The sequence below is a fragment of the Austrofundulus limnaeus genome, unplaced genomic scaffold, assembly GCF_001266775.1.
Source record: "Austrofundulus limnaeus strain Quisiro unplaced genomic scaffold, Austrofundulus_limnaeus-1.0 Scaffold163, whole genome shotgun sequence".
Classification (NCBI taxonomy): Eukaryota; Metazoa; Chordata; class Actinopteri; order Cyprinodontiformes; family Rivulidae; genus Austrofundulus; species Austrofundulus limnaeus.
The window spans coordinates 600,290-625,600 of record NW_013952565.1 but is presented as its reverse complement, the minus strand read 5'-3'; the positions used below and the strand labels follow the sequence as shown (position 1 = coordinate 625,600).

Here is a 25,311-nt window from a genome sequence, read left to right as displayed (position 1 = left end):
TATATACACACACACACACACATAAAGACAACAAATATCTGAACAAACAATAAAACATGTTAAAATTATTTTCAAATGTAGATGGGCTAATAATCCATATGGGTCCCAAAAGTAACAGATGAGAAAAGTGTTGAAATAAAGGGAAATGCCAGGAAAGAGTGTGAGAAATGAAATGGAGGGAAGTACGAGCAAAATAACAGGTTGTGTAAAGTCTTTCAACTCTACTGTCTCTGCTGTTTGTGTTTCTCTCACCATGGGGTCCTGTGTTTCAGAATCAGACTGGTTGATTTGTAAAAAGCCACCCTGAGGCCAACATGTTTCTGTGTGTGTGAGTGTGTGAATGTTTCTGCTACCTGGTGGGGAAAATTTTTGACCATTTTCCTAGTACACATCCTGGTGAGGACAAAAGCCCAGTTCCCACTGGGGTGAACGCTGTTGGTGGGTTAGGTTTATGCTGGATTTTGGGTCAGGTACCTATGAGGTTAGGTTTCGGGTAAGGTGTCAGGGAAAAGCTGTAGAAATGGCCGTTAAATTAAGTGAAGTCAATGCAAAGTCCTCATGAGGATATAAAAACAAGTGTGTGTGTGTTTTTGTGCACGCACGTTCAGGCTCAAAACCTGCGATTGAGGCTTGTTGTGTTTTTGTGTGAATATAAAAGAGTTTTGTTAGAGAGGTATGCTTTGTGGGTGTGTGGGGTGGCTGTGTTGCTTTTGTACCATGTTAAGTAAGTGTGTGTGTGTGTGTGTGTGTGTGCGTGCACATATGTGCACTTGCTTTTTTTTGCATTTGAAGAGGCTCATTACCCCTTTACTCTACAGATAGACAGGTCCTCATTCAGTTTAAAAGTTCCTGTTTATTTCAGTTGAACTCTTAATTATCCCGCCTATTCTGACAGTCTGTTAAAGCTCCTAACCCAAATGAAGTAATTATTTATTTATGCCCTGAACAAAAGCACTGCCTGGTGCTGTTTTTTGGCAGACTGTTCCCGTCTACATAGCTGCTACCGCTGCTTATTCAGCCTCACAATTCCTAAAACAGATTTGAAAAGGGATTTTCCAGTTCTAAAATACCACCCCATAGCCTGGCATAAATACATAAACACAAGTTTTCATTCTAAAGATTGATTTTTATTTGTTTATTTCTGCTAAATGCCTTTGCACAGTAGTCAGTGTGTTGGGAGGTTAACATATTAAATGCTTTGTGAAGGATTCAAAGGGTATAATGAAAATTGCTGATACTGACTGAAAATGCATTAATTTATAATTATTGTTTGAATTTTTACTTGAGAAAAAAGGGATTTCTTTCTTCTCTCTGCTGCCTTTCATTTCATTGTATTTTCTTCCTTTTTTAGTATATATAGAATTTTGTTTCTTAGGAATTGAATAAATTTAAAAAAAAAAAAACAAATAATAAAAATGCATTAATGGGAATAAGATAGTTGATCACTTTTGGACTGACTGATATTGGCATCAATGGGTCCATCTCATCTTCTAGCCTTAGGTTAGCCATTCAGTAATAAAGAGAGGAGACAAAAGCTGGTCAGTATGTTGGCTGTGCTGAAATGCCTTTAGGTGGAAAACAAGATCGTTCTAATATACACTGCAACAACCAACAACCTTATAAGCAGGAGGGCAGCATTAGTTTTGTCATAAAACAACTCAAAACCTATAAACGCACATGTCCAAGCTTTTTCTATATTCTACACAACTTCAGTTTGCCCTCTGCTTTAAAAGATAATTACAATGACATTATTCGTTTTACATTTCAGCACTAGTTACTAGTATATATTTTTGAGAAACTGTGATGAAAAGCAACGATCTAGTTAAAATCAAAAGGTTTAAAAATCTATCCCATTTGCTTGGACTGAAATAGTTTCAAAGAATTTAGTTGTCTTTAGAGGGCGTTTCTTGGGTACTTTTTCTGTTTTGAGTAGCTGTTGGGTTGTCTATTCTTTCAGATGGCTTGCAGCCTTTTGGTGCACAATTAACACAAATATAGGTTATCCATGTCTTATGGTCCTAATCTGAACCCATGACCTGGTCTATGGTGTGTGTGAGTGGAAATGTGTCAGCAGCCAGTTGGAGAAAGTTAAACCTTAGCACTAATCCCAACTTACACTAACATGCACACAAACATACACACATTTGCAATCATTGATCCCCTTCTCATGCAAAGCTACTCAACACAATGCTGCTCTTATATTTCCAGCACACTGCAAATCAGAATCAGCATCAGCTTTAAAAGCTCTTGTGCCACTAATTGTGCACTTACCAAGCCGGCTTTTCAGCTCTTCAAAAATGGCTTCCATATTAATGCATCTATCGTAGTTTGTATGCTGATGGGTCTCCTTATAGAAAGTAAAGTCTATATTAATAATAAAAGACTGAACACACACACACATATTTGTGTGTGGTTATATATGGTGTTAGGACGTGTGTGTGTTCAGCTCACACTTTTGGTTCTCCATCTTTAATCATTAATTTGCCCTCCCTGTCCTATGCTTCTTAGATGCTTTTATTCTCATTTTCACACTTTTCTGTGTTGCCTCATGTGCACGGTTGTTTGATATACTTTTTAAATTGTTTCCCATTGTTGAAGATCTACCAAAATGTGAGTGGATGAGTGTTTGTCTCTTGTCCTCAATGAGGCATGGCCATGAAAGAGTCTTCACATCACCTGTTGCCATGGTAGTTAAACTGGCTAAGAAGGGAAGGGAGGAATGGAGGAAGGGAGGGACACAGGCATGGGAGGAAAATTGGATGATGTGTGGTACGTTCTAGAATAAACCAGGAAGACAAGGGGGAGGATAAAGGAATTGTAAAATAAAGGGAAAGCAAATAAAATTATGTATTTAGTTTCTAATTTTACTTTGAAAATTTGTTTTAGACAATATAGAATCATAACAAATTCAGAAAATCTAATTTATAATTTGATTTACAATTATTGTTGTGTTGTTTTCTTTAAATTCTGGGCCTACAGCTATAAAATAACAACTTTTCAACTTTGGTTAAGCTAAGACACCAGCTAGGAATGGTCTCTAAATTTTTGCTTTGTTCATTGTTGTCTGGCAAAGACTAGAGATGAAGGACTCAATAAAGATACAGTTTCAAGTAATCTTGGGTTAGATCATTGATTATTACATTAGCCTCTCTTAGTGTAGCTGATAACATCAAGACATCCTACTCCTGATTGGGTTAATATTATATTCCTTTGACCTCTTCTTCCTAACCTACTTTGAGTCAGGGTCTGCAACCTGCAGCTCCTTGAAACTAACATAAGAATGAATATTTAAATTTTAGTAGGGATGCACAATATATTGGCATTAATACCGGTATCGGCCGATATTGGTCAATTTTAGAATATTTCTATCGCTCTGATATGTAAAACTGGGCCGATATTAACGTCCGATATTGATTTCCCACTTTTTATCTTTGTGTTTCTGTTTTGGGAGGGGAGATGGTTGGTTGAGCAGCATCTGTTTGATCATGATAGTGATATTGATGCTGCACAGCCAGGAATAACTGAAGTAGGGAGCCATGTCAGAGGTCAGGTTGTTTATTTACGGTATCAAAAAAAGACCCAAGTGTGTTTGTGCATATATGTATAATATAATTTGTGTGTTTGTGTAAAATCTGTAAACATCGGTTATCGTCCATAACAACAATAATTATATCGATATTGGCTGAAATTTTCATATGGGTCATGGGTGCATCCCTAAATTTCAGGGATGCATGAGATATCTGTTCTGATATCAGTATCGGCCGGTATTGGCAATTTTTTTATAATATCAGTATCGGTCCAATACGTAAAACTGGGCCAATATTAACATCCGATTATTGATTTCCCACTTTTTTTGCTTTGCGTTTCTGTTTTGAGAGGGGAGATGGTTGGTTGAGCGGCATCTGTTTGGTCATGATAGTGATATTGACGCTGCGTAACTAGGAATAACTGAAGTAGAGCCATGTCAGAGGTCTGGTTGTTTATTTACGGTATCAAAAAAAGACCCAAGTGTGTTTGTGTGTATATTTATAGTATAATTTGTGTGTTTGTGTAACATCGGTAAATATCGGTTATCGGCCATAGCACCGGTAATTATATCGGATATTGATATTGGCTGAAATTTTCATATCGATGCATCCCTATTAAATTTATAATCAAATGCTGAACAAAAACTGAGCAAGTTATAATTTTACTTTTAAATGAAGGTAATGGGTGAGAACTGTAGATAACCAGTATACTGCATTTGTTATAGCTTTATAGCCCCCACCCCCCATTATAAGATGACAGAAAGTCGATGAATACTGATGTTAAAAGGAGCAAAAAGGCAAAAGAAGTGAAGGTGGACAAGTCCGTGTCAACATAATTGCTGTGAGTAAATGGGAGGCAAAGAAAATAAGACATGAATACAAGAGAAGGAAGATGGGAGGGGAAGTGAGCGTGAAAGGGAATGCCATTAACGGCTTTGTGCGGTCCTCCCGATTTGAACGATGGACAGACATGGATAAACCAACAAATGGATGAAAGAGGGAGAGAGTGTGAGAGAACTGTGCCCCTTTCTTAACCGTCTATTCAGAGATTAGGGAGGAGAGCGTCAGAAAATGTGCACTTCATCCATTTAAAGCCAACGCCTGTGTGTCTCGAGCACAGGAGAGAATTGAGGCAGGCACATCGCCAGTGTGTGTGTGTGTTTTGTATTTCTTTATGAAGACATTCAGTATTTATGCATATCGGAACTCTAAAATGTAGCTTGAATTAAAATTTATAAGTGGAGGACAGCAGTAGGACTGCAATACTTAAAATGAAAAAAGTGGGCAGTATGAGGGGATGGAGTCATCATGTAACCGTTATATAACTGAACTGTAATGATGCACTTTACTTACACCGTAGGGAGTAAGAGAGAATGTAATTTGGCTTTAATGCATTAAAGGAGGATGTTAGCAATAGTCTGTAGCAGGAGCAGAAATGGATGAATCTACTGGCAGGAGGAGAAAGGGAGAAGCAAATAAAAGCATTATTGCTTTTGCTGAAAGAGAGTAAATAAAGGATTTAGTTCTCATAGCTACTGTGATGTGCGGTGTAATGAAAGCAGCTGATATGGTCTGACAGCATTTATGCTGCAGGCCATAAACAACTGATTTGAGAGTGAGTTGAAACAGAGATGGCATGAGAGAAAATATACTGTGTGTGAGGATGATGTGTCCAGAGACTTTGGCAAGGTTTAGTAGGAAAATGCCAGTTTTTTTACTCTTAAAGGGATCCCCGATTAGTTGTAACATTAGACTTTATTTGATAAACATTTATTTTAACTGTAAAATAAAGACTTTAAAAATACTGTAAGCTGTTTAGTTTTGCAAATTTTTAAAATATATTTTAACATGGACGGAGCCATTTTATTTACACGCAAAGCATTCTGGGTAAATGATGACGTGGATAGGTCCTCGGTGTGAGCGAGCTATATCCACCCTGAAGGTTAATCTTGGACAATATCTGATGATCGACTCTTTTAAATGAAACCAGAGAGCGTTGACAGAGAGGAGAAGGTAGAAATGACTCAGCCTGGAACTGAAAATATGGTTGGAGGACAACAGAGCTGCTTCATGGAAGAACAACCTCAGCTTAGCCTGTTAGCCTTTGCGCTAGCACGACAAACAAGCTAAACTGAGGTCCTCCATCCATATTTTTAGTTGCAGGCTGAGTCATTTTTGTGTTCCCCTCTCTGTCATGTGGATGGAGGACCCCAGTGACGAGAGGAGAATGTGTAGCGCTGAGCTAATACATATATATGGTGATAGCATTGGGGCTAACACTGAGGTTCTTCTTCCATGAAGCAGCTCTGTTGTCCTCCATCCATATTTTCAGTTACAGGCTGAGTCATTTCTACCTTCTCCTCTCTGTCAACGCTCTCTGGTTTCATTTAAAAGAGTCGATCATCAGATATTGTCAAAGATTAACCTTCAGGGTGGATATAGCTCGCTCACACCGAGGACCTATCCACGTCATCATTTACCCAGAATGCTTTGCGTGTAAATAAAATGGTCCCGTCCGTGTAATATATTTTTAAACTTTTAGTTTAAAAATTATAAAAACTAAACAGCCTACAGTATTTTTACAGTCTTTATTTTACAGTTAAATTTATATATTTATCAAATAAAGTCTAGTGTTGCAACTAATCGGGGATCCCTTTAAGTTACTCCTGAGCCACAAAGAAAAGGAACGGTTTATTTGATGAGAGTTCATGCTTTCAATTTTTTTTCAGAATTTATTTTACCCTAGATTTCAGTCATAACACAACAATAAAACATGAAGCAGTCAATGAAGAAGCTGCTCAGAGGTAAAAGGCAGTGTCCAGTACCTGTTTAATATGATACAGTTGGTAGTCGTGTACACCACAACACTGAATGGTGCAGCTTTTGATAAAACTAGTTGGACCAGTGCCAGTTCGAGGCCTGTGTTTTTGGAAGCTTAGACTCAACAGCCTGTCACCTTGATATGACCACAAAACAAAACTGGTGACAGCTAGAGGAAGTGTGTGAGGTTCTCACACACTAAGCACTCCTTCAAATCCATTTGACTCTCTAATCCACCGAGTAACAGCCACTCTCTTTCTTCTCAATTCCTCTCCAGGTTTCTGTTTTTTCTTCTTTCTTCTTGCTTTTCTTTCTTTTCTCCCCCCCTTCTGCACATGCCAGATTCTCACCACCACCACAGACATGCCCACGGAAAATAATACTGACTAAACAAAATATATCAATCAAATTTATTTAGAGAAAATTATGTACAATTCAAAACTAAAACCTTGAATTGTGGAGTTTGACTTTGTGTTTGGTCACCAGGGAAAGGTGCACAAAGGAAAGCTGGCTCTTTGGTTAGAATTCTCCAATTTAGTTTTTGTGACTATATCTCAGCCAAGTAACCAACCCATTACTAAAATGTGTAGAATGTCACTGTCGTTCTGTTGTTGCAACATTTCATTTAATTCCACCAGGAACACTCAGGTAGCTGACACAGAAAAAACTTTTTGTTCAGTCTCAACATGCTGTAGTCTAGTATTAAAGGTTTTCACACACATAACTACGGTAAATGTTTAAAATACCACAGTCTGTTTTCACCTCTAAAATTACAGCTACATCTTCTATCTCTTATTTGCCAGTAGTATAATTTGGTGCATTATGTTAATCACATGCCTCTAACTTTGTATTTTTTCTGTTGTTTTTTCTTTAACCTTTTGTCTCTTTCCCTCCTCCTGAACTTTTGTGGAGAGACGAAGTAAAGAAGAGAAACTTAATCCCTCCATTGATTCAGAGGTGGACCAGTCAGGGGTCTTTTTCTTCTTCTTTTTCAACAGAAAAAAATATTCTGGTTCTATTATTTTTATTCAGAATGCTCACAGTTGCTTTCATTTCATTCACATGCTAAAGTTATTTTTACATCTTTTCCCCCAAACATTTTTTCTGAGCAAATGTGTTTAGGTTACTTCCTTTTTCTTTATTTTTTTTTCTAAATAGATAACTCTTTTTTTTTCACACAATACAATAAAATTGTGGTTGGTAACCTGTAAGGAAGAGCTATGCTTGTCCAGAAATTGTTTGGCCAACATTGAATTGAATTTATACTAATAAAATAATTTGCTTGAAGACATTTTGTACTGTATAATCACAAAGATTATTCATTGAAGAAAAGCAAAGTGTTATTTTTTTAAATGCTTGTAGTATCTTCTTGTCCCCACCCCCATCTCATTTTTCAACATTACCCATGTTTTAGTTGGATCTTGCTTTTACCCTCAGGGCAGTTTTGCAGGCTTTTCCATTTTTGTCTTCTCCGTGCTTGTCTATCACAACTGACATACATAATGTCAGGCAATTCACTTGAGTTATTCTCTGTGGGAAGCTGATTGCCAGTCCCTTCCTCTTTTGTGGGGTGGCGCAGCCAAGCCACTTAATATCAATATTCTCTTTGTGGAGAGAGATGGGAGGCAATTGCCCTGAATGTCAGAATAATTGCACACAGCTTTCTGCACACGTGATTATCTGAGCAGGCACGAAAACCCTGCTTCGTCACGCACGTTTAAATGCAAAAACTAGGACATACACTGAAAACACAAATGAAGACACGCAATATCTGCACGCACAAGAGAAATGGGTAGAATGAGGACACACAAAATAGGAGTCCCAAGCCGATTAGCAGAGGAGTTTGATTGAGGGGACTTTAAGAAAGCTTATTCTCTTCCAGGCAAGAAAAGACACTCATTCAGAACCTAGTTACCACTTTCAGTTGTGGCCTTAGGCCCAAAGCAGATTTATGAGTGAGACAGGTGGACAGACGGTGGTGAAGATGGATTGTCAGATCGGTGCTCGTACTGAGGACAAGACAACGTTTTCAGATGATATTATTTTTAATCTCTATTGCTTTTAACCTCTCTTTGTTGTCTGAATGTGATTGTTACTCTCACTACACATGATTACTAGGATAATGGTAGTGCACACACAAATACGAGACATTTTTAGACAAGATGCAAAAAAAATGTTTTGAGTTAATGCAGGTAGAAGTACTCCCATTGGGCTAATCTTACATAAAATATTTGTCACAGACCTGTAGAATTCATGTCAGAATTATTAAAAATAAATTGTGAAATATCTGTGCAGCTGTAGTTTCTAAAAAGCAAGTGTCTTGTTTTGTAAACCTTTCTTAGTTGTTAAATTTTAGAAAATCTTTTTATAGTCAGAGTTATAAAGTAACTAAGTACAAATACTTTGCTACTGTACTTAAGTAGAAATTTTGGTTATCTGTACTTGAGTAATTATTTTTCAGTGTACTTTTTACTTTTACTCATTACATTTTTACACAATTATCTGTACTTTCTACTCCTTACATTTTTTTAAAAAAGGTAAGAAGTAGAAAGTTGTTTCTCTTGTTTTATTCCGTGTTTTTATTATTTAAAAAATTACTATCCTGATAAATTGTGTCTCCTGGATAGAGTAAATTTAATTGTGATTGGATGAGAAGTATAAATATATACAATTCTGACACCGTATTACTTTGTTCAGTCCATCACAGCTGCACGCCGTTAGAAAAAATATTTCTGGAGAAGTTACCTCCCAATAAATGCCATTTAGGAAAATCTAACTGCTCACTTTTACTCAGTACTTTTACTTTTAATACTTAAGTAGATTTTGTGTCAGAAATTTACTTTTGATACTTAAGTACAAAAAATATCAGATACTTTAAGACTTTTACTCAAGTAATATTCTTATAGAAGACTTAAGTATACTCAAGTATCACGTTGAGATACTTTATAAAACACTGTTTATAGTTCAACTTTCAGCTTCTTCTCCCAGTAACTCAATGACTCTGCATGGCTAATCAATCCTGTCAACATTTGATAGGTCCAAACAAATCTACCTAAACAAATATACACGTGCTGCTAAATCCAACTTTGCATTTCAACAAGAAGGAAACAAAAATATGAGTTTTTAAAATGCTGAAATTATTGAAAGATGAATTCTGTGCACGTGATGTTCATTTCTGTTCAGTACTCAAATCTGTGTCACGCTCACGCACCACTGCTTCCATTTACTGGTGGAGCATCTTCTCCATCTGTGAATCTAGAACACAGCAATTGAGTAACGATCAAAATACACTTACAACCTATGAAATCACTCCAGCATGCACACAACACATATCTACTGATGCATGAATATTTGCACAAATGCACTGATACACACTGTAAGCATATATTGACGTTTTGTGGTAACTGATCGATGTAAGTGCAGTGTTTTGTGTCATGTACAATAATTCAGATCTACACAAACACGGGCTCAGATTAATTATAACATAATAGTGCTTTATCTTCACGTATTCATTAGCTCCTCTTAGGTGTTTTGTCTCAGCATCATTTCACTAATTATATACTGGTGAAAACACGCCGATCAGATTCAGCAGGTGTGAGCCCTTAGCATCAGAACACAGCCCACATACGTTGTCCTCTTTGCACAAATTATCTGTCTTATACACATCAACAACAGACGTGACAGAGAGAAAAATGTTTTCTCATAGTGAACTGCAGGTTTTAACATACGACTCAGACTGACTTCATGAACATCTGACTGTATTAGAGAAAAGTCACATTCAGGAAGGAATTTATAAATCAGTATAGAAATTGCGCTTATTAAAGTGGTGAAAAACATTTGTGAATCCAGGCCAGTATGTTGTGTGCAGCTAAGCAGCGCGTTTTGTGAGAGTTTACAAAAAACCCACCTTAAAAAGTATTTCCTCCCTATACAACAAAATGATTTAGTGAATTTCAACAAACACCATAAAGGTCACAGGTCTTATTTTCAGGTTTGTGTCTACCACAAAAGGGAGCAGTATATAATGTGTAGTGTGTGATAGGGTTGGGCATAATCATATCGTGTGCAATTAATCGTCAGAAAAACGTTAATCGATTATTTTTTTGGCACTTGACGATTAATACGATTAATGCCACCAGACAGAGTCCGCTCGCTGCTCCTCTCCACTTCAAATATGACGAACATTTAAAAAAAAGTTTTGTAATTTTTTTATCTATCGACACAATTTAAAATTTGATGTATAGACTGAAGTCTATAATTTTGACACAATTTGGAACAGATTTTTATGAAGAGCAAATCTTTCCCACTAAATTGGTCATGTGACTAGGACATAAGGGTGTCCAGGGGATTAATTGTCAAATTAATCATAATCAGCTAAATACCACAATTAATCGTGATTAATTTTTTTGCCAATATTGCCCAACCCTTATGTGTGAAAAGCCACACTGTTTGGTTGCCTAACCTATGATTGTAACTCATCCTATGGAGGTCTGTCTTTACTGTCCCCTGCTTTAAAGCAGTGATGGTAATCTGACTGCAGCCGTTCATATTTCAGAAGCCTCTGAGCATTAATGTCATATAGTGGTACAGTTTGTTACAGAAGGGTTGGAACTCACTTGTTTTACTCTAGTTTTTTCCTCCTCCTTGGTGGCTATTTATAGGTTAAAAGTACGTCATGTACAGGCATTTCCAATGTTTGTGTTAATGAGTATGTATTTCTGTGTAAAACATCTTTGAAATTGTTGTATAAAAATGTACACTGCATTGCACTTGGCCAACATTTCCTTTTGAGTTTATGTAGTTTTAAATAGAAATTCTTGTTCTTTTTTTTTCCAAAGCCTTTTCATCCAATGGTAAACCTCGTGTGCAGTGTTGACTTGAGGATGTTTCTATGTGCACTGTATGCTCCAGTGTGCACTGAGTATGGCCGGATGTCTATGCCATGTCGATCCATCTGCCAGAGAGCCAAGGATGAGTGCCATAAGCTCATGGAGATATTTGGAGTGGCTTGGCCAGAGGACATGGAGTGCAGCAGGTATGACTATACAATACTTTTTTTTTCTTTTGTTTTAAAATGTCATAACTTGGCTACAGACTGTGGTAGTTTTCCCTGAGTCAACTTTCATTCAACGGCAGAGGCAGAGATTTACTAGCAGACACAGTTCAACAAGAAATTACAAGGACTTCAGTAGAGATCAGAGAAAGTTGTTCACAAGTCAGGAATGTTTGTCAGAGGTTTTATACATCAATCTGATGATTGGCTGTCAGGAATGTTTAGAGAGTCTGTAAGTGTATGTTTGTCTCTTTTTCTTTGTGTGTGTTAAACTATCTTCCAGACCTTGCTGACTTTTGTTATTGCTTTATTTTTGTTTTTTCTTTTAGTTTTGGGGCTGTCAGAGAAATTGGCTCTGACTGACTCTAGCAAATCAGTGCACAAAAAATGATGAGGACAGTGACGGCAAAGAGTTAATTCTAAATCAATATTTCACTCATCTGTCTTGTATATCTTCAAAATATGCATTACACTTCAGGATTAAATTTAAATATGTGAAGAACTTGAGGACTAACTGATAACTGAATAAAGAGCTCTGTATGAAATGATAAAAAAACATAAAATCCTAACTTTTTTTAATCCATTGCTTCTTGCTTCTGTTCTTGGTGTTATTTATGTAGACAAAAGTAGAAGTTCAAATTGATCAAGTGGTTTTTGTAATATGTTGCGAGTGTTGACCCCACCACCACCACCACTACATATTGTCTGTTATTTCTTAGCACTAGTTTGTGTCTTTGACAGAGGTGTCAAAAGTATTCACATTTATTACTTAAGTAGAAGTATAGATGGCGGCACGGTGGCTCAGTTGGTAGAGCTGATGCCTCTCAGCAAGAAGGTCACCGGTTCAAATCCCGGTCCGGGGGACCTTTCTGGGTAGAGTTTGCATGTTCTCTCCGTGCATGCGTGGGTTCTCTCCGGGTACTCCGGCTTCCTCCCACACACCAAAAACATGACTGTTAGGTTAATTGATAACTCTAAATTGTCCCTAGGTGTGAGTGAGAGAGTGAATGGTTGTTTGTCTCGTTTGTCTCTATGTGTGGCCCTGTGATGGACTTGCGACCTGTCCAGGGTGTACCCTGCCCCTCGCACTGTGACTGCTGGAAATGGGCACCAGTGACCCACGCGACCCTGAAAAGGAAGAAGCGTGTACAGAAAATGGATGGATGGATGGATAGAAGTATAGATACTAGGGCTTAAAAATACTTTTTTGGAAGTAGAAGTATCAGTATTAATGATTTTAAAACTACAGTATAAAAGTAAAACTAATGAACACTTAAAAACATTAAGGATAAAAGCTTAGACTGTGCCACAGGGCTCTATGCCCCCCCCCTTTTTTTTCCCTTCTAAAGTCAATGAGTATAATGTTAAATTAAAATGTTAATGTTGAAAGTTATTGAATTAAATGACTAGACTAGCTGTTTCAGCCATGATCATCTTCATTCTAGGCTCCATCTGCTACAGTGTGTCCTGCTGGATGTGATGTGATTTGTGTCATACAGGTGTGATGGAGTGAGTTCAGTCCAATAAGATATCAGAATGGTTTATATTTACACTTCTCATCCAACCATAATCAAACTCACTCTATCCACGACTCCATGTATCTGGATAGATTTATATATTTTTTTCTGAACAATGAAAAGATGGAACAAAAACAAGTCAAAGTTAAATAGGAATTAAATACTTTTTGCATTTTAAAATGTAAGGAGTAGGAAGTAAAGCTAACTGAATTAAAATGTAAGGAGTAGAAGTATAAAGTAGGCTGAAAACTAATTACTTCACTATAGTATAACCAAAATTTCTGTGAAGTAACAAAGTATTTGTACTTAGTTACCGTACTTGACACCTCTGGTCTTTGAAGCCCTCTCTCACCACACCAGCTGCATTTTCCAAGTTCTACTTCTTGCATTTAAGTGCCAAGTAAAAATCAGATCTCTTCAATGTGGTTTATCCTCCATTATTCATTTAAAAATACAGGCATGTCTGCTTTGTTACACATCCCTAATCCATGTCTTAACTTGCCATATTCGCTGTGTAAGATGTGAGCTTTGTGGTTTTTGTGGTTCTCTGCACCTGAGATTTGCAACACCATGTACTTTTAAAGCAGCTGTCGAATTTAAAAGTCTTTGCTCCAAAATACGTATCTTCAAAATAAACCAAATAAAATAGTCGTCTACACTCATTTAAAAACAAACGTCTCACAGGAAAGTTTTATGGTGACATGAGGCAAGGACTGACAATGTCAGCAGAGGTTAAATGAAAAGAGTGAAGATGAGGATTTGGTGCACCAAACACACAACAAGTAGTTGTGATATAAATGTATTCTCTGGAACTGTTTTTCTGGTAGTGTAACTTGTAGTCTGACAAAACACAATGCATAATTATAGACAACTAAATAACTTCAAACTGTCAGCTAGACCAGTGAAGCATGACATACGTGGGTGTTCCAGGACTCCTATGATCCCAAAAGACACTGAAACTGGTTGTTTAATGGATAAATCAGGTTAACAATTAGTTTTTAAAACGGCTTTTCTTTATTCTTGACTTCAGTCCGATTTAAAACATGGAAGCAAGAGTCCAGTCCCTGCCAGTATGATGTTTGCTACTGTCTAGGCAATGTACGTATAGTTTTTTAGGCCTACTTTTTATTGTGAAATTAAGACCTTTTGCAACACAAAAGTTTTTGTTTCCTAATTTAATTGTTTAATTTTAATATTTCTTATGTAAAAGATTGGTAGAAATTAATCATTGACATTAAATAAATGTCCTTCATGTGTTGTCAGCTTACAACAGAAACTACGTAGGTTGGTAATATTTGTTGAGTACATTACATTTACGTTACAATTCAAATGTTTGTCAAGTTCTCTGCTGAAACTTGTCTTATTGACACATAGTCACCATTTTTAATCAAGCTCTGTAATCTAAGCTTCTTGTGATGTTTTCATGGTATATATATATAATTTTCTTTTAATCTTAAAGGTTGTTGTGATGTCCAAATGAGTGATCTGTAATGTGTGATAATGTAGCCTGGCCCTTGCCTTCCTACACAGTTCCACTCAATTCTAGTTTGAAGCAAAGCAAAGGACAAGGGGCTGGTTTTAACCAGGCTATTGATAATGTAAAGTTTTAGAAATATTTATTTAAGTTTAATTCAAACATGTATAAAAATATGAATACAACAGATAACAAATATTTAAAAAGGAATGAGAAGAAGTAAAAACTGTATACTCACCCTTCTCCAAAGCTTACTAAAATAAGTTTTTCTGTTTCCTTACTCTAAATCATGCAGTAACTATTTCAGTAAGACAGTAGTCTGTTTACCTACTAAATTATGTAACAATTACAAAAAATACCATTGGTATATTGTTTTTTTCATTGCAGATTAATTTGTATGACATATGTATGTTATTGTTTTTCAGGTTCCCAGATTGTAATGAAGCCTATCCTCGTCCAGAGGACCTGCAAACAGACTCTGCACTCTATCCTCGCCCAGAGGACCCGCTAACAGGCTCTGAACCCAATGACCAGTCGTCCATGACTGTCCAAAGAGATTATGGTTTCTGGTGCCCCAGAGAGCTCAAGATCGACCCAGACCTGGGTTACACCTTTATGGGAAGGAAGGACTGTTCTGCTCCCTGCCCCTCTATGTTCTTCAACCAGCAGGAGCTGACCTTCACCCGATACTTCATCGGAGTCATTTCCATTGTGTGTCTGTCTGCAACGCTCTTCACCTTCCTGACATTCCTCATTGATGTTACAAGGTCTGAAAGGCTGAAATTTGTCTGGTTTCTAACTTAAATTTTCTGAGTTTATCTTACCAGACCACTTTCAATATAATGTGAGTGTCAAAATTGAGTTTAAATTGATCTTGCGTTTGTCAAAAGGTTTCGATATCCTGAGCGGCCAATCATCTTCTATGCTGTGTGTTACGTCATGGTGTCTCTGGGCTTCTTCCTTGGTTTCCTTCTGGAGGACAGAGTTGCATGCAATGCAGTCAGCCCCGCACAATTCAGAGCGTCCACCATCACACAGGGCTCTCATAACAAGGTGAGAGTTTAAAACATTTCCATCTAGTATTACTGCTCTAACGTCACACATTTGTTATTCAGATCCTCAAAGACATCAGCTTTTACTGACTCCTGTCACATGGTAGATTAAACAGAAGTTGTTCTTCTCATTGTTCTCAGGCGTGCACGCTTTTCTTCATGGTGCTGTATTTCTTTACCATGGCTGGCAGCGTGTGGTGGGTCATACTGACAATCACTTGGTTCCTGGCCGCTGTGCCTAAATGGGGCAGTGAGGCCATTGAGAAGAAAGCCCTCCTCTTCCATGCTGTTGCCTGGGGCCTCCCAGGGGCCCTGACTGTCACTCTGTTGGCCTTGAATAAAATAGAAGGAGATGGGATCAGTGGAGTGTGTTTCATAGGCCTGTATGACATCGATGCCCTGCGGTGGTTTGTTCTGGCACCACTCTGCCTCAATGTGGCGGTGAGTAAAGCTGTAAGAAAAGAGTGGATAAGTAGCTAAAAGAAGTGATGAGTGGGAGGGTATGATAGATGGACTGTTGAATAGATTGAATGGTTGACATCTTACACAAGTGTGGACTATAGAAAACAATATATTTTATTAATTTGTGATTTCTGCAGGTTGGCGTCTCGCTGCTTTTAGTGGGAATTATTGCTCTAAATCAAGTACGAATGGAGATTCCTCTGGAGAAAGAAAACCAGGCCAAACTTGTCAAGTTCATGATTCGAATGGGAGTATTCTCTGTGCTCTACCTCGTCCCATTGACCACCGTGATTGGTTGTTACATCTATGAACACAACTATCGGACGATTTGGGAAACAACATGGATGGAAGAGAACTGCAGACGTTTTCACATCCCCTGCCCATACAAGGTACAGTGAAACAATGAGGGTTTTGCACTTTCCATTATTTGTTTTTTGTTTGTGAACATTTAAAAGATATGTGTCCCTAACACAAACAAGTATGTTTAAAATTAGTCAATGGTTTTAACCATATGCTTTAATCTTTTAACGTTTCTTTATTGCAACAAAAATACATCTGTTGAGTGTCTCCTAAAATATGAGTTTTGACAATCTGTTTGAAAATACTCCTCAGAAGCTGCTGGATAACTCGGCTAAATGCACATCAAAATTTGACAAATTCTTGATGGTACCAACCATATTTAAATCAGTAAATGTCTTTTAGACACTTAGAGCATACCATCACAGTTGGCTAGTACGAAGTTCTCAGGCAACAACCCTTGATGAAAAGATGAGATATACGATAAACTAAAAAGGTGTGTGTTTGTTTTTTAACAAGTTGAGTCTCGCTGATGTGCTGTAGACCATCAATTCCAGCTGCCAGTGTGCATCAGTCTGTCACTGATGAAAGGATCTGAAAACACTGCTGATGGTGTGAAAGATATCTCTATGAAAAGATTAACCGAAGCATGAAAAGATAAAATCACAAATGTTTTAGGGAAACATAGTTTTTACCCAACTGTAAAAGTTTAATTAGTTTAATTAACAAACCGTTTTCATAATAAGTTAATAAATATGGACATGTTAATAATTTAGACTAAAGAAAAGAGAAAACCCACAAACTAAACAAATTAAAGATTAAGGCCTGTGTGTTCATGAGAGACAGGGAGCTGGTTGATAGACGTGTGTGGCCGAGTGAAGAGATGTTTGTGAAGGAAACCAGAGTGCTCTACGCATCATTAGTTCACCTAATGCAGCTTTCCAGCCTGACTCCACAAAAAGTGCAATCTTTGTTTTGCTCTGGGCTTCTTTGTCTCCTTGTCTTTCACCCTTTCGGCTGGTTTTCACACACTTGCATCTTTCCGTCTCCTCCGTCTTCCCCTCTCCTCCCTTTCTCAGCTGGTGTCTCTTTCTCAGGGCTTGCTCAGTCATGCTCTGCTGCCTGTCCTCTATGAGGGCTTTGTAGCGGTTATGAAGAGCAGCGGGAGTGTAGCGTTTTCAGAAAGTCTGGCTCTAATTAACAACCAGGACAAAGGGGCACGCAAAAAATGTAGAAAACAAATTTAAGAAAACAAAACATTTGTTTCTGTGTTGTTTCAGACCCGTAGACAACTGCTGGCTAGCATGTGACAGTCTGTGTGAGTGTGTGGAGGCAGGTGCAACCACTTGTGTTACTTGTCAGCGAATGTGTTCATGTCTCTATCTGTGTGTGACCTCATGAGTCGATCCACATTACGTGCCGTTTAGTTTCGGAATTTCATTTATTGCCATGTGTCATTTGATCTTTAACCTTGGGAGAGTGGGCTCCTGTGTGCGTGTGTGTGTGTGCGTGTGTGTGGCAGAGGATACAATTTATGTTTGTAGAAAACGAGACATCCTGTGTATTTCATTCAAATTAAACAGGTGGTCATTTTCTAAGTACCCAGAGCTTGTTTTATTTATTTCAGGACTTTAATTTTATCTTGAGTTAGACAGGCTAAATGTTGACCTATTAGTACTTATTTGGTTTTGTACACAGGTCATCCTAAAAAGTCACAAATTGTAAATTGTCTTTATTGATTGAGAAATGTTCTAAATGTTTCATCACATGATAGTTTTGTCTTTGAGGAAAATCAAATAGAGGTGTTGTAAATATCATGCGAATCTGCCTCTTTGATTATTTTTCTAAAATCAAGAAACTGAAGAAAATTAACACGATTTTATTAAAATCTGTAAACCTGCCACATTTACTTTTCATCAAAACCAAGAAATGTTGTAAACCCCTGCCCTCTAGTGGGAGAAGCAGCAAAGTTCAAGTTTAGCTAAAGGGAAAACGGTTGCTGTTCAACTGCTGCTTAGTTCTTCAGAGAAATTGATTTAACCCTTATTCTTTGAAATTACTAACAAGGTGTTTCTGTCTTACTCACTTCTCTTATGCCTCTACTAGTTAAATACATTTTTATGCTAAAGGTTGTTCTTCCTTTCTGTTAGTCTGGTTAAAATCACTACGCTGTGTTGGTTGAATGATTATGGAGTTAATATTTAAATATTTTTGTCCCTCTCAGGTTAAGCAGAGCGGTAAACCAGCCATGGTTTTGTTCCTAATTAAATACCTGATGATGTTGGTGGTGGGGATTCCCTCTGTTTTCTGGGTGGGCAGTAAGAAGACCTGTTTTGAATGGGCCAGCTTCCTGCATGGACGCAGACGCAAGAAGTAAGTAGACATTGAGAGAATGCTTTGTCAGTTTTTATTCACATAAACCATTAAAGATCTACCTCTGTCCATGTTATTGAAAGTATATGGGCAGAAAAATTTTTTTAATATTCTTTAACCAATATCTCAAATCTGAACAGACTAGGAACCTGATTAGTTTTTTATTACTATTATTATTATATTGGCAGCATGTGACATACGTAGTATTTTACCTGTTAGACTTTTGAACATTTGTAATGATGTATATGTGCAGTTTTGTCCTCACCACATTACATTTATTATTTTCTTTTCTTTGTCACATACTCAAACGTCTATTCTTGTCTCTCTGGATCAGTTTTTTGTTGACAAATTTTACCTCCATATTTCTTTGTCCTTTCCCCTCACCCTTTTTATTTCTTCTTCTCCTCCTCTGCAGCAGTGGTGTGAATGAGTCCCGACAGGTTCTGCAGGAGCAGCCGGACTTCACCCAGTCTCTGCTGCGTGAACCAAACACCCCCGTCATCAGGAAATCCAGAGGGACTTCCACTCAGGTAGGAATTCAACCTGCAGCTAGCCACAGTTCATGTAGCCTGCTGTCAGCTTCAGCGCAAAGCAACAGTTCCTGTGGGGTTTACAATTAAACGTTTCACGCAACATTTTAAGGTTTATTAGTGGTTATTAGGGTTTGAACCATAGCAGGTCATGAGCATTTAGGTTTGAAATATGTTAATTTTTTCTGGTGCTTAGCTCTTTTACTCCTCATCCCTCTGTAGGGCACCTCTACACATGCTTCTTCAACCCACTTGGCAACTCTCGATGACTTTGACGACCCACTGAGGGCTCACCACGGACACCCTGCCTCAGCCAGAAGCAAACCCAGCAGCATCCACAGCAAGGCCAGCTACCACGGCAGCCTGCGCCGCAGCAGAGATGACAGGTGGAACAACGGATTCACATCGCTCTGCTTTTCTCCCCTCGCTCCTCCTCTAACTTCTGTTTCTGTCACCATCTCTCTCAGAAGCGATTCTGCAGCGCACCGAGGTGCACAGGAGCGCAGTTTGCACGGCAGCATGCCTCGTCTTGACCACCCGCTCTCTGCTCACAGCAGCCTGCATCAGATAGACAGCCACTCGAGGCGCAGCAGCCAGCGGGACGTTTCTGAGGCGCCGCACGCTCTCATTACCCACGGAACGTCAGGGAGTGAGAGCCGAGCTGCTGAGAATGACGGAACCAGCGCCTGAGGAGTCTCCAGGTTCACAGAAAGGGTTCTCCTCAGCAGAAACAGCTTGGTGTTCAGTGTACCAGTGAGTGTTGATCCTGGACTCTGTGACCTGTGTGGCTTCATGTTAACACTTCAGTGAATGAGCAGTCTCTTCTACATTAAGTTGGTCACTGTGTTCAATCTGATTACTTCACTCAACTGAAAAGAAGTAATCCACGTCCTCAGACTGAGTTAAACTTTGAGGCGTTATTCAGGGAAAGTGTTGGAAAACTAGAACTTTTCCTGGTCAGAAACCAGGAACTGACTAAAGGTTCTTAAGTTGTCAATGCACTCCACTTTCAACTGGTTTCTTCTGGTGTGCTCTGCACCTTGTACTCCAGATTGAAAAACTCAATCATCAATTTTATGGTGGTAAATTCTCATCCAGGACCCACGTGACTATGATGTAGATTTGTAAACACTGCCGAGTATTGCTTTAGTTACAATCAGAAATACTTCACTTTCACAGTAATGCGTCTCCTGAAAGTGACTTGTTTGTTCTGGACTGCAGCTCTTAATGTTTGTCTTTGCGTGACTTTGACACTTACAGGCCTGACCTGACATTGTGGACCTCTGTTAAGTAAAATATTTTTTTATACTGTGAAAGTTTTCAGCTGCTTAAAACGTTGTGTGTGCATGTGAGAGAGAACTATAAATATCAGCTGTTTTAAACTTTATTTTTCTTGAAAGCATCAAAGAGACGTGGAAAGAAAAAAAACTTAATATACACAGGTTGTTGTGAATTGTTCCACACAACTATCTGGAGATCAGACAAAATTATTATTGGACACTTTAGAAACCAGTATGATCAGTGTTTTATTTCAAGAACCAGAGTATTGTATTACCCAGATTCAGGAATCTGTTGAACTTTGTAACTAAAAAGACGGAGGTGTTCATTTAAACATTTTTAAAGAGGCTAACAGGTTTTTTTGGACTTTTTTTTTTTTTTTTTTTTTTGGCGTGTTCTACACTGACCTGCTTCTGTACACTGTGCCCAAAGAGGTGCAGAAACCTGACGGTGAAAAGTTGTTCTGCTTGTAAAGTAAATGTTACAGGAAGTGTATATTATAAACGTTTGTTTGAGATGTAATTAACCTACCTCACCTGTACCCTCAGCCTTTTCTCTGACCTGCAGATCCATTACTGTCTGTTTCCTACAAAGTTAAGTCATCAACTCATAAGAAAACTGACAATGTCTGACCCACAGCAGGTCAAGTTTACCTCTGTAACTTTCACTGCTGCCTCTGTCTAAACCATAATTGTCACTATTGTGACATTTTACTTTAATTACCACAGATTAATAGCAGTTAACACTTTAGGAGAGCAGCACAATGAGTTGACAGATTCATTCTGGTGAATCTAGACTACTGTTCATCTCCTAATCACAACAACATTTGTTCTGAGGTTTTTATGGCCTAGTTTGTTTGTCTTCCTCTGTTGTACATACATTTTCTGTAGTGTGATTCCTAATCTGCCTTCTTTCTCTTCTACTGTACATGAGCCCACAACGAGGTTTTCTTTGGACCTACAGCAACTGTCTGTACTTTCTCATGACTGCTTTCCAGCATTAACGGCTGTGCTTTTATCTCTAAATGAGACATAAGATGCTCAAAAAGAAAAGAAAAAAACGTGAACGTTATAAAAACACAGCTCTTTGCTTTTTAACTTGTAAAAATTTGTTTGCTTTAGTCGATAATATTCAATACTCAGCAGTGAGTGAGACACCTCAAAGTTGCAGCAACTTAAAAACATGAGTTCAATAACATGGTGAATTTTGAAGCGTGTACCTAATTTATTTGCAGTTTAGAACTGTAACCTTTTACATGCAGCTTAATAAACATTTTGTAAACTTCAGTCTAATAAACCTGCTTATTCATTGACTTATAATATAGTGGGGGGAGGGGGGGTACTATGAAGCAAGGCCAACATGGCTGTTGTGTTAGCTAGTTTAACAAAATCTAAAACTTGATTCTGACATTAAAGGTAAAGGCATAAAAATAGACTTAACCTCAAAGTTTATTAACCTGGTTAATTTTAGACATTTAATCATTTCTGATGACATGTTTCAGTATAATTTTTCTATAAAAAGAATTAAATTAAGGAGTTTCTTACAAATAAAATTACTGCAAATGTGTAATGAGTAACCAGGTTAGAAGAAAACTATCAACTTTGTAGTACATCACTCAGGAGTGAAGTTCTCAGGGTCTACATCTCCTTTTGAATATCCAGAGTAAAGAATGACCAGACATATTTAAAGTTTAAATAACTTTAAGTTAAGACCAGATTCCTGACCGCTCTCGTTTGCGACGAACAATGGCGGCTACATCTTGTTTGAGCGTGGAGACGCTCTGCTCCAGCTGCTCCGAGAAGTCCTTCAGCAGACGACTCTGCTCGTCCACAAACAGCCTGAGCCCGAGCAGGTCCGACTCCTCCTGCAGGACACAAAGGCAGACAGTGAAAGTATAGTACATGGTGCTGACAAACACCATAAAGCACTGCACTGTCTGTCCGTTCTGCATCAGGTTTGCAGTAACTCTGAGGCTGCGGACGTACACTGGGCCTGTGTCTGTGCAGGCGCTGCAGCTGAGCTCTGACTGAAGTCATGCTGTGGTAGAAAACCTTCAAAGCACGAGCAAACTCTGCATCACAGCTGGGACGCATCGAGCGTCCACGCACACCCTCTCCTAAAATCAGAGGGAGCAAACCGAGGATGTTAGAGTGAGATGGTGCACATGTGAGCAGCTTTCAGATACAAACTGTTGGATGGTTCAGTCACCATTCTTGGCTGAGTTGAGTTGTTCTCTCAGACTTTGGTTTTCTTTTCTGAGGGAAACATTAACACTCCTCAGTTCCTCCAAGTCCCGCTGAAGAGCTCTGATTGAACCACTGAGCCCAGAGCCTGCAGCCTGCAACACACACAAACTTGTGTAAATACCTGGTAATATTTTATTGTCTTTTATTCAAACGACATTAACCTTAAAAAAGTTAGTGATGGTGTAGGAACAATAAATATGAACTCCAAATCTTCCAAGTTACAAGTAATGATTTAAAGGGATCCCCGATTAGTTGTAACATTAGACTTTATTTGATAAACGTATATTTTAACTGTAAAATAAAGACTGTAAAAATACTGTAGGATGTTTAGTTTTGTAAATTTTTAAGAATATATATTAACACGCACGGAGCCATTTTATTTACACGCAAAGCATTCTGGATAAATGACGACGTGGATAGATCCTCGGTGCGAGCGAGCTATATCCACCCTGAAGGTTAATCTTGGACAATATCTGATGATCGACTCTTAAATGAAACCAGAGAGCGTTGACAGAGAGGAGAAGGTAGAAATAACTCAGCCTGTAACTGAAAATATGGATGGAGGACAACAGAGCTGCTTCATGGAAGAACAACCTCAGCTTAGCCTGTTAGTCTTTGCGCTAGCGCCAACGCTATATTGCCTTATATGTATTAGCTTAGCGCTAGCGCAACAAACTAACAAGCTAAACTGAGGTCCACCATCCATATTTTCAGTTGCAGCTGAGTCATTTTTGTGTTACCCTCTCTGTCATGTGGATGGAGGACCTCAGTGACTAGAGGAGAATGTGTAGCTCTGAGCTAAAACATATGATATGGTGATAGCGTCAGGGCTAACGCTAAAGCTAACAGGCTAAGCTGAGGTTCTTCTTCCATGAAGCAGCTCTGTTGTCCTCCATCCATATTTTCATTTCCAGGCTGAGTCATTTCTACCTTCTCCTCTCTGTCAACGCTCTCTGGTTTCATTTAAAAGAGTCGATCATCAGATATTGTCCAAGATTAACCTTCAGGGTGGATATAGCTCGCTAGCAGCCTCGCACCGATGACCTATCCACGTCATCATTTACCCAGAATGCTTTGCATGTAAATAAAATGGCCCCGTCCGTGTAATATATTTGTAAACTTTTAGTTTAAAAATTATAAAAACTAAACATCCTACAGTATTTTTACAGTCTTTATTTTACAGTTAAATTATATGTTTATCAAATAAAGTCTAATGTTACAACGAATCGGGGATCCCTTTAAGCTCTGACTCACTGCAGTCTCTGGTGGACCCGGCTCATCTATGATGAAGGTGCCCTCTGCCGTCATCTTCACTGCTTCAAGAGACGAGCTCAGGGAAGTGCAACCCTCTAACAAAAAACCAACACTGAGCAGCAGTCTTAAATTTTACTCAGTTCTCTCTTTTTTTGAACAAAATAGTGCACCACTCCTTCAAAATATCTGAATCTATTCACAATGTATCTTGTTTACTTCGTTACCTTGAAGACCCCAGAGCTCCACCACCACGGCGCTGCTCTGCAGGTAGTCCAGCAGACGTTGGGAGGTGCAGAGGGAAGTGAAGTGGACCCGATGATCCAACAGAGGATTGATGTTGTGCCACACAGCTGGAGTGTAGAGAGGCTGGCTGCAGTCAAACAACCTGAAACTACCAGTGAAGCTGAATTAAGAGGAGAAATGGAGACTGTTTAGATCAGAGGTTCTCAAACTGGGGTCCCAGGACCCCAAGGGGTCCATGAGAGATATCTTGGGGGTCCTCAAAAAATTTCACTAAATTGCTAATTTGGTTTTTATTTTTAAAAATGCATGGAGAACAATGAACTAATAAAACAAACATAATAGACTAAATAAAAACATAAATGTTAGCCATCACATTGAAACGAGGATTAAGTCCAAAAGTGGGATGTGGAGAAATACAGGTGTAAGGTTTTGATTTAACTGTTTGCAAGAATTGCAATATGTCAAAATATAATAAATTAATGCCTTATCAATGTATCATTTGAATGAACTGTCTGAAATGTAATCCTAAAAACATTTTTGAAGCATTTTTTTGGCAGTAGCAACAAAAAAAACGGATTTTGAATTTTTCCCTGTGAGCTAACAATGATTTTGTTTCTTTCCAACTGGGAAATCTTAATATACAAATAATATTTGAGGTTTGTTATTTATATTAAAATAAAAAAATTACTCAATAAATTTACATAAAATTAGGATTCAGACCAAACATCATAACCATCAAGACAAATTAAGTCATATCTCTGGATAAACTGATGGTATCAGAGTGATCCAGGTATCAAAATTTAGCCTTTAAAGCCAAGAGTCTGAAAATGTAATTAGGTCATTTTGACCAAGTTTGACTTAATCCTCATTTTGATATGATGGGCCACATACTGTATTCCCATGGAATTTAGGGGTTGACATGACAATAAATTATCTTTTAAAACAGCATGGGTTTTATTAAGGGGGTACCTGAAATTTTTTTCGCCACTGTAATGGGTCCCCACACCCAAAAGGTTTGAGAACCCCTGGTTTAGATACAGTCTTACATTTTATACTTTGCAATCGGTCAGTCATACTGTAAGAGAATCAACAAGTCTCTATTTAACATGTGCCTCGCTCCAGCAGAAGAAATATACAGCAGGTAAAATAAGTATTGAACATGTCACCATTTTTCTCAGTAAATAT

General features: G+C 38.2%; 2 protein-coding genes across 3 annotated transcripts in view; one reads left to right on the top strand and one right to left on the bottom strand.

Moving 5' to 3' along the window:
* The window catches only part of LOC106523685 (frizzled-3), a 33,082-nt gene extending 11,413 nt beyond the window's left edge, over window positions 1-21,669 (top strand). The window contains exons 3-11 of one of the 2 annotated variants that reach the window (XM_014017205.1): window positions 11,186-11,382; window positions 14,817-15,158; window positions 15,282-15,444; window positions 15,585-15,884; window positions 16,043-16,294; window positions 18,427-18,575; window positions 18,994-19,105; window positions 19,328-19,491; window positions 19,573-21,669. In XM_014017205.1, the coding sequence (XP_013872659.1) occupies window positions 11,186-11,382; window positions 14,817-15,158; window positions 15,282-15,444; window positions 15,585-15,884; window positions 16,043-16,294; window positions 18,427-18,575; window positions 18,994-19,105; window positions 19,328-19,491; window positions 19,573-19,795 (1,902 nt within the window). In that variant the 3' untranslated portion in view covers window positions 19,796-21,669. Of the gene's footprint in view, window positions 1-11,185; window positions 11,383-14,816; window positions 15,159-15,281; window positions 15,445-15,584; window positions 15,885-16,042; window positions 16,295-18,426; window positions 18,576-18,990; window positions 19,106-19,327; window positions 19,492-19,572 lie in introns of both variants that reach the window. The other variant, XM_014017203.1, reaches the window with a different exon arrangement.
* kif28 (kinesin family member 28) overlaps window positions 20,751-25,311 on the bottom strand; it is a gene marked incomplete in the record, with an annotated part of 14,923 nt that continues 10,362 nt past the window's right edge. Inside the window, 5 exon segments of the mRNA XM_014017202.1 lie at window positions 20,751-22,247; window positions 22,369-22,499; window positions 22,592-22,721; window positions 23,884-23,978; window positions 24,108-24,274. Coding sequence (XP_013872656.1) covers window positions 22,089-22,247; window positions 22,369-22,499; window positions 22,592-22,721; window positions 23,884-23,978; window positions 24,108-24,274 — 682 coding nt within the window.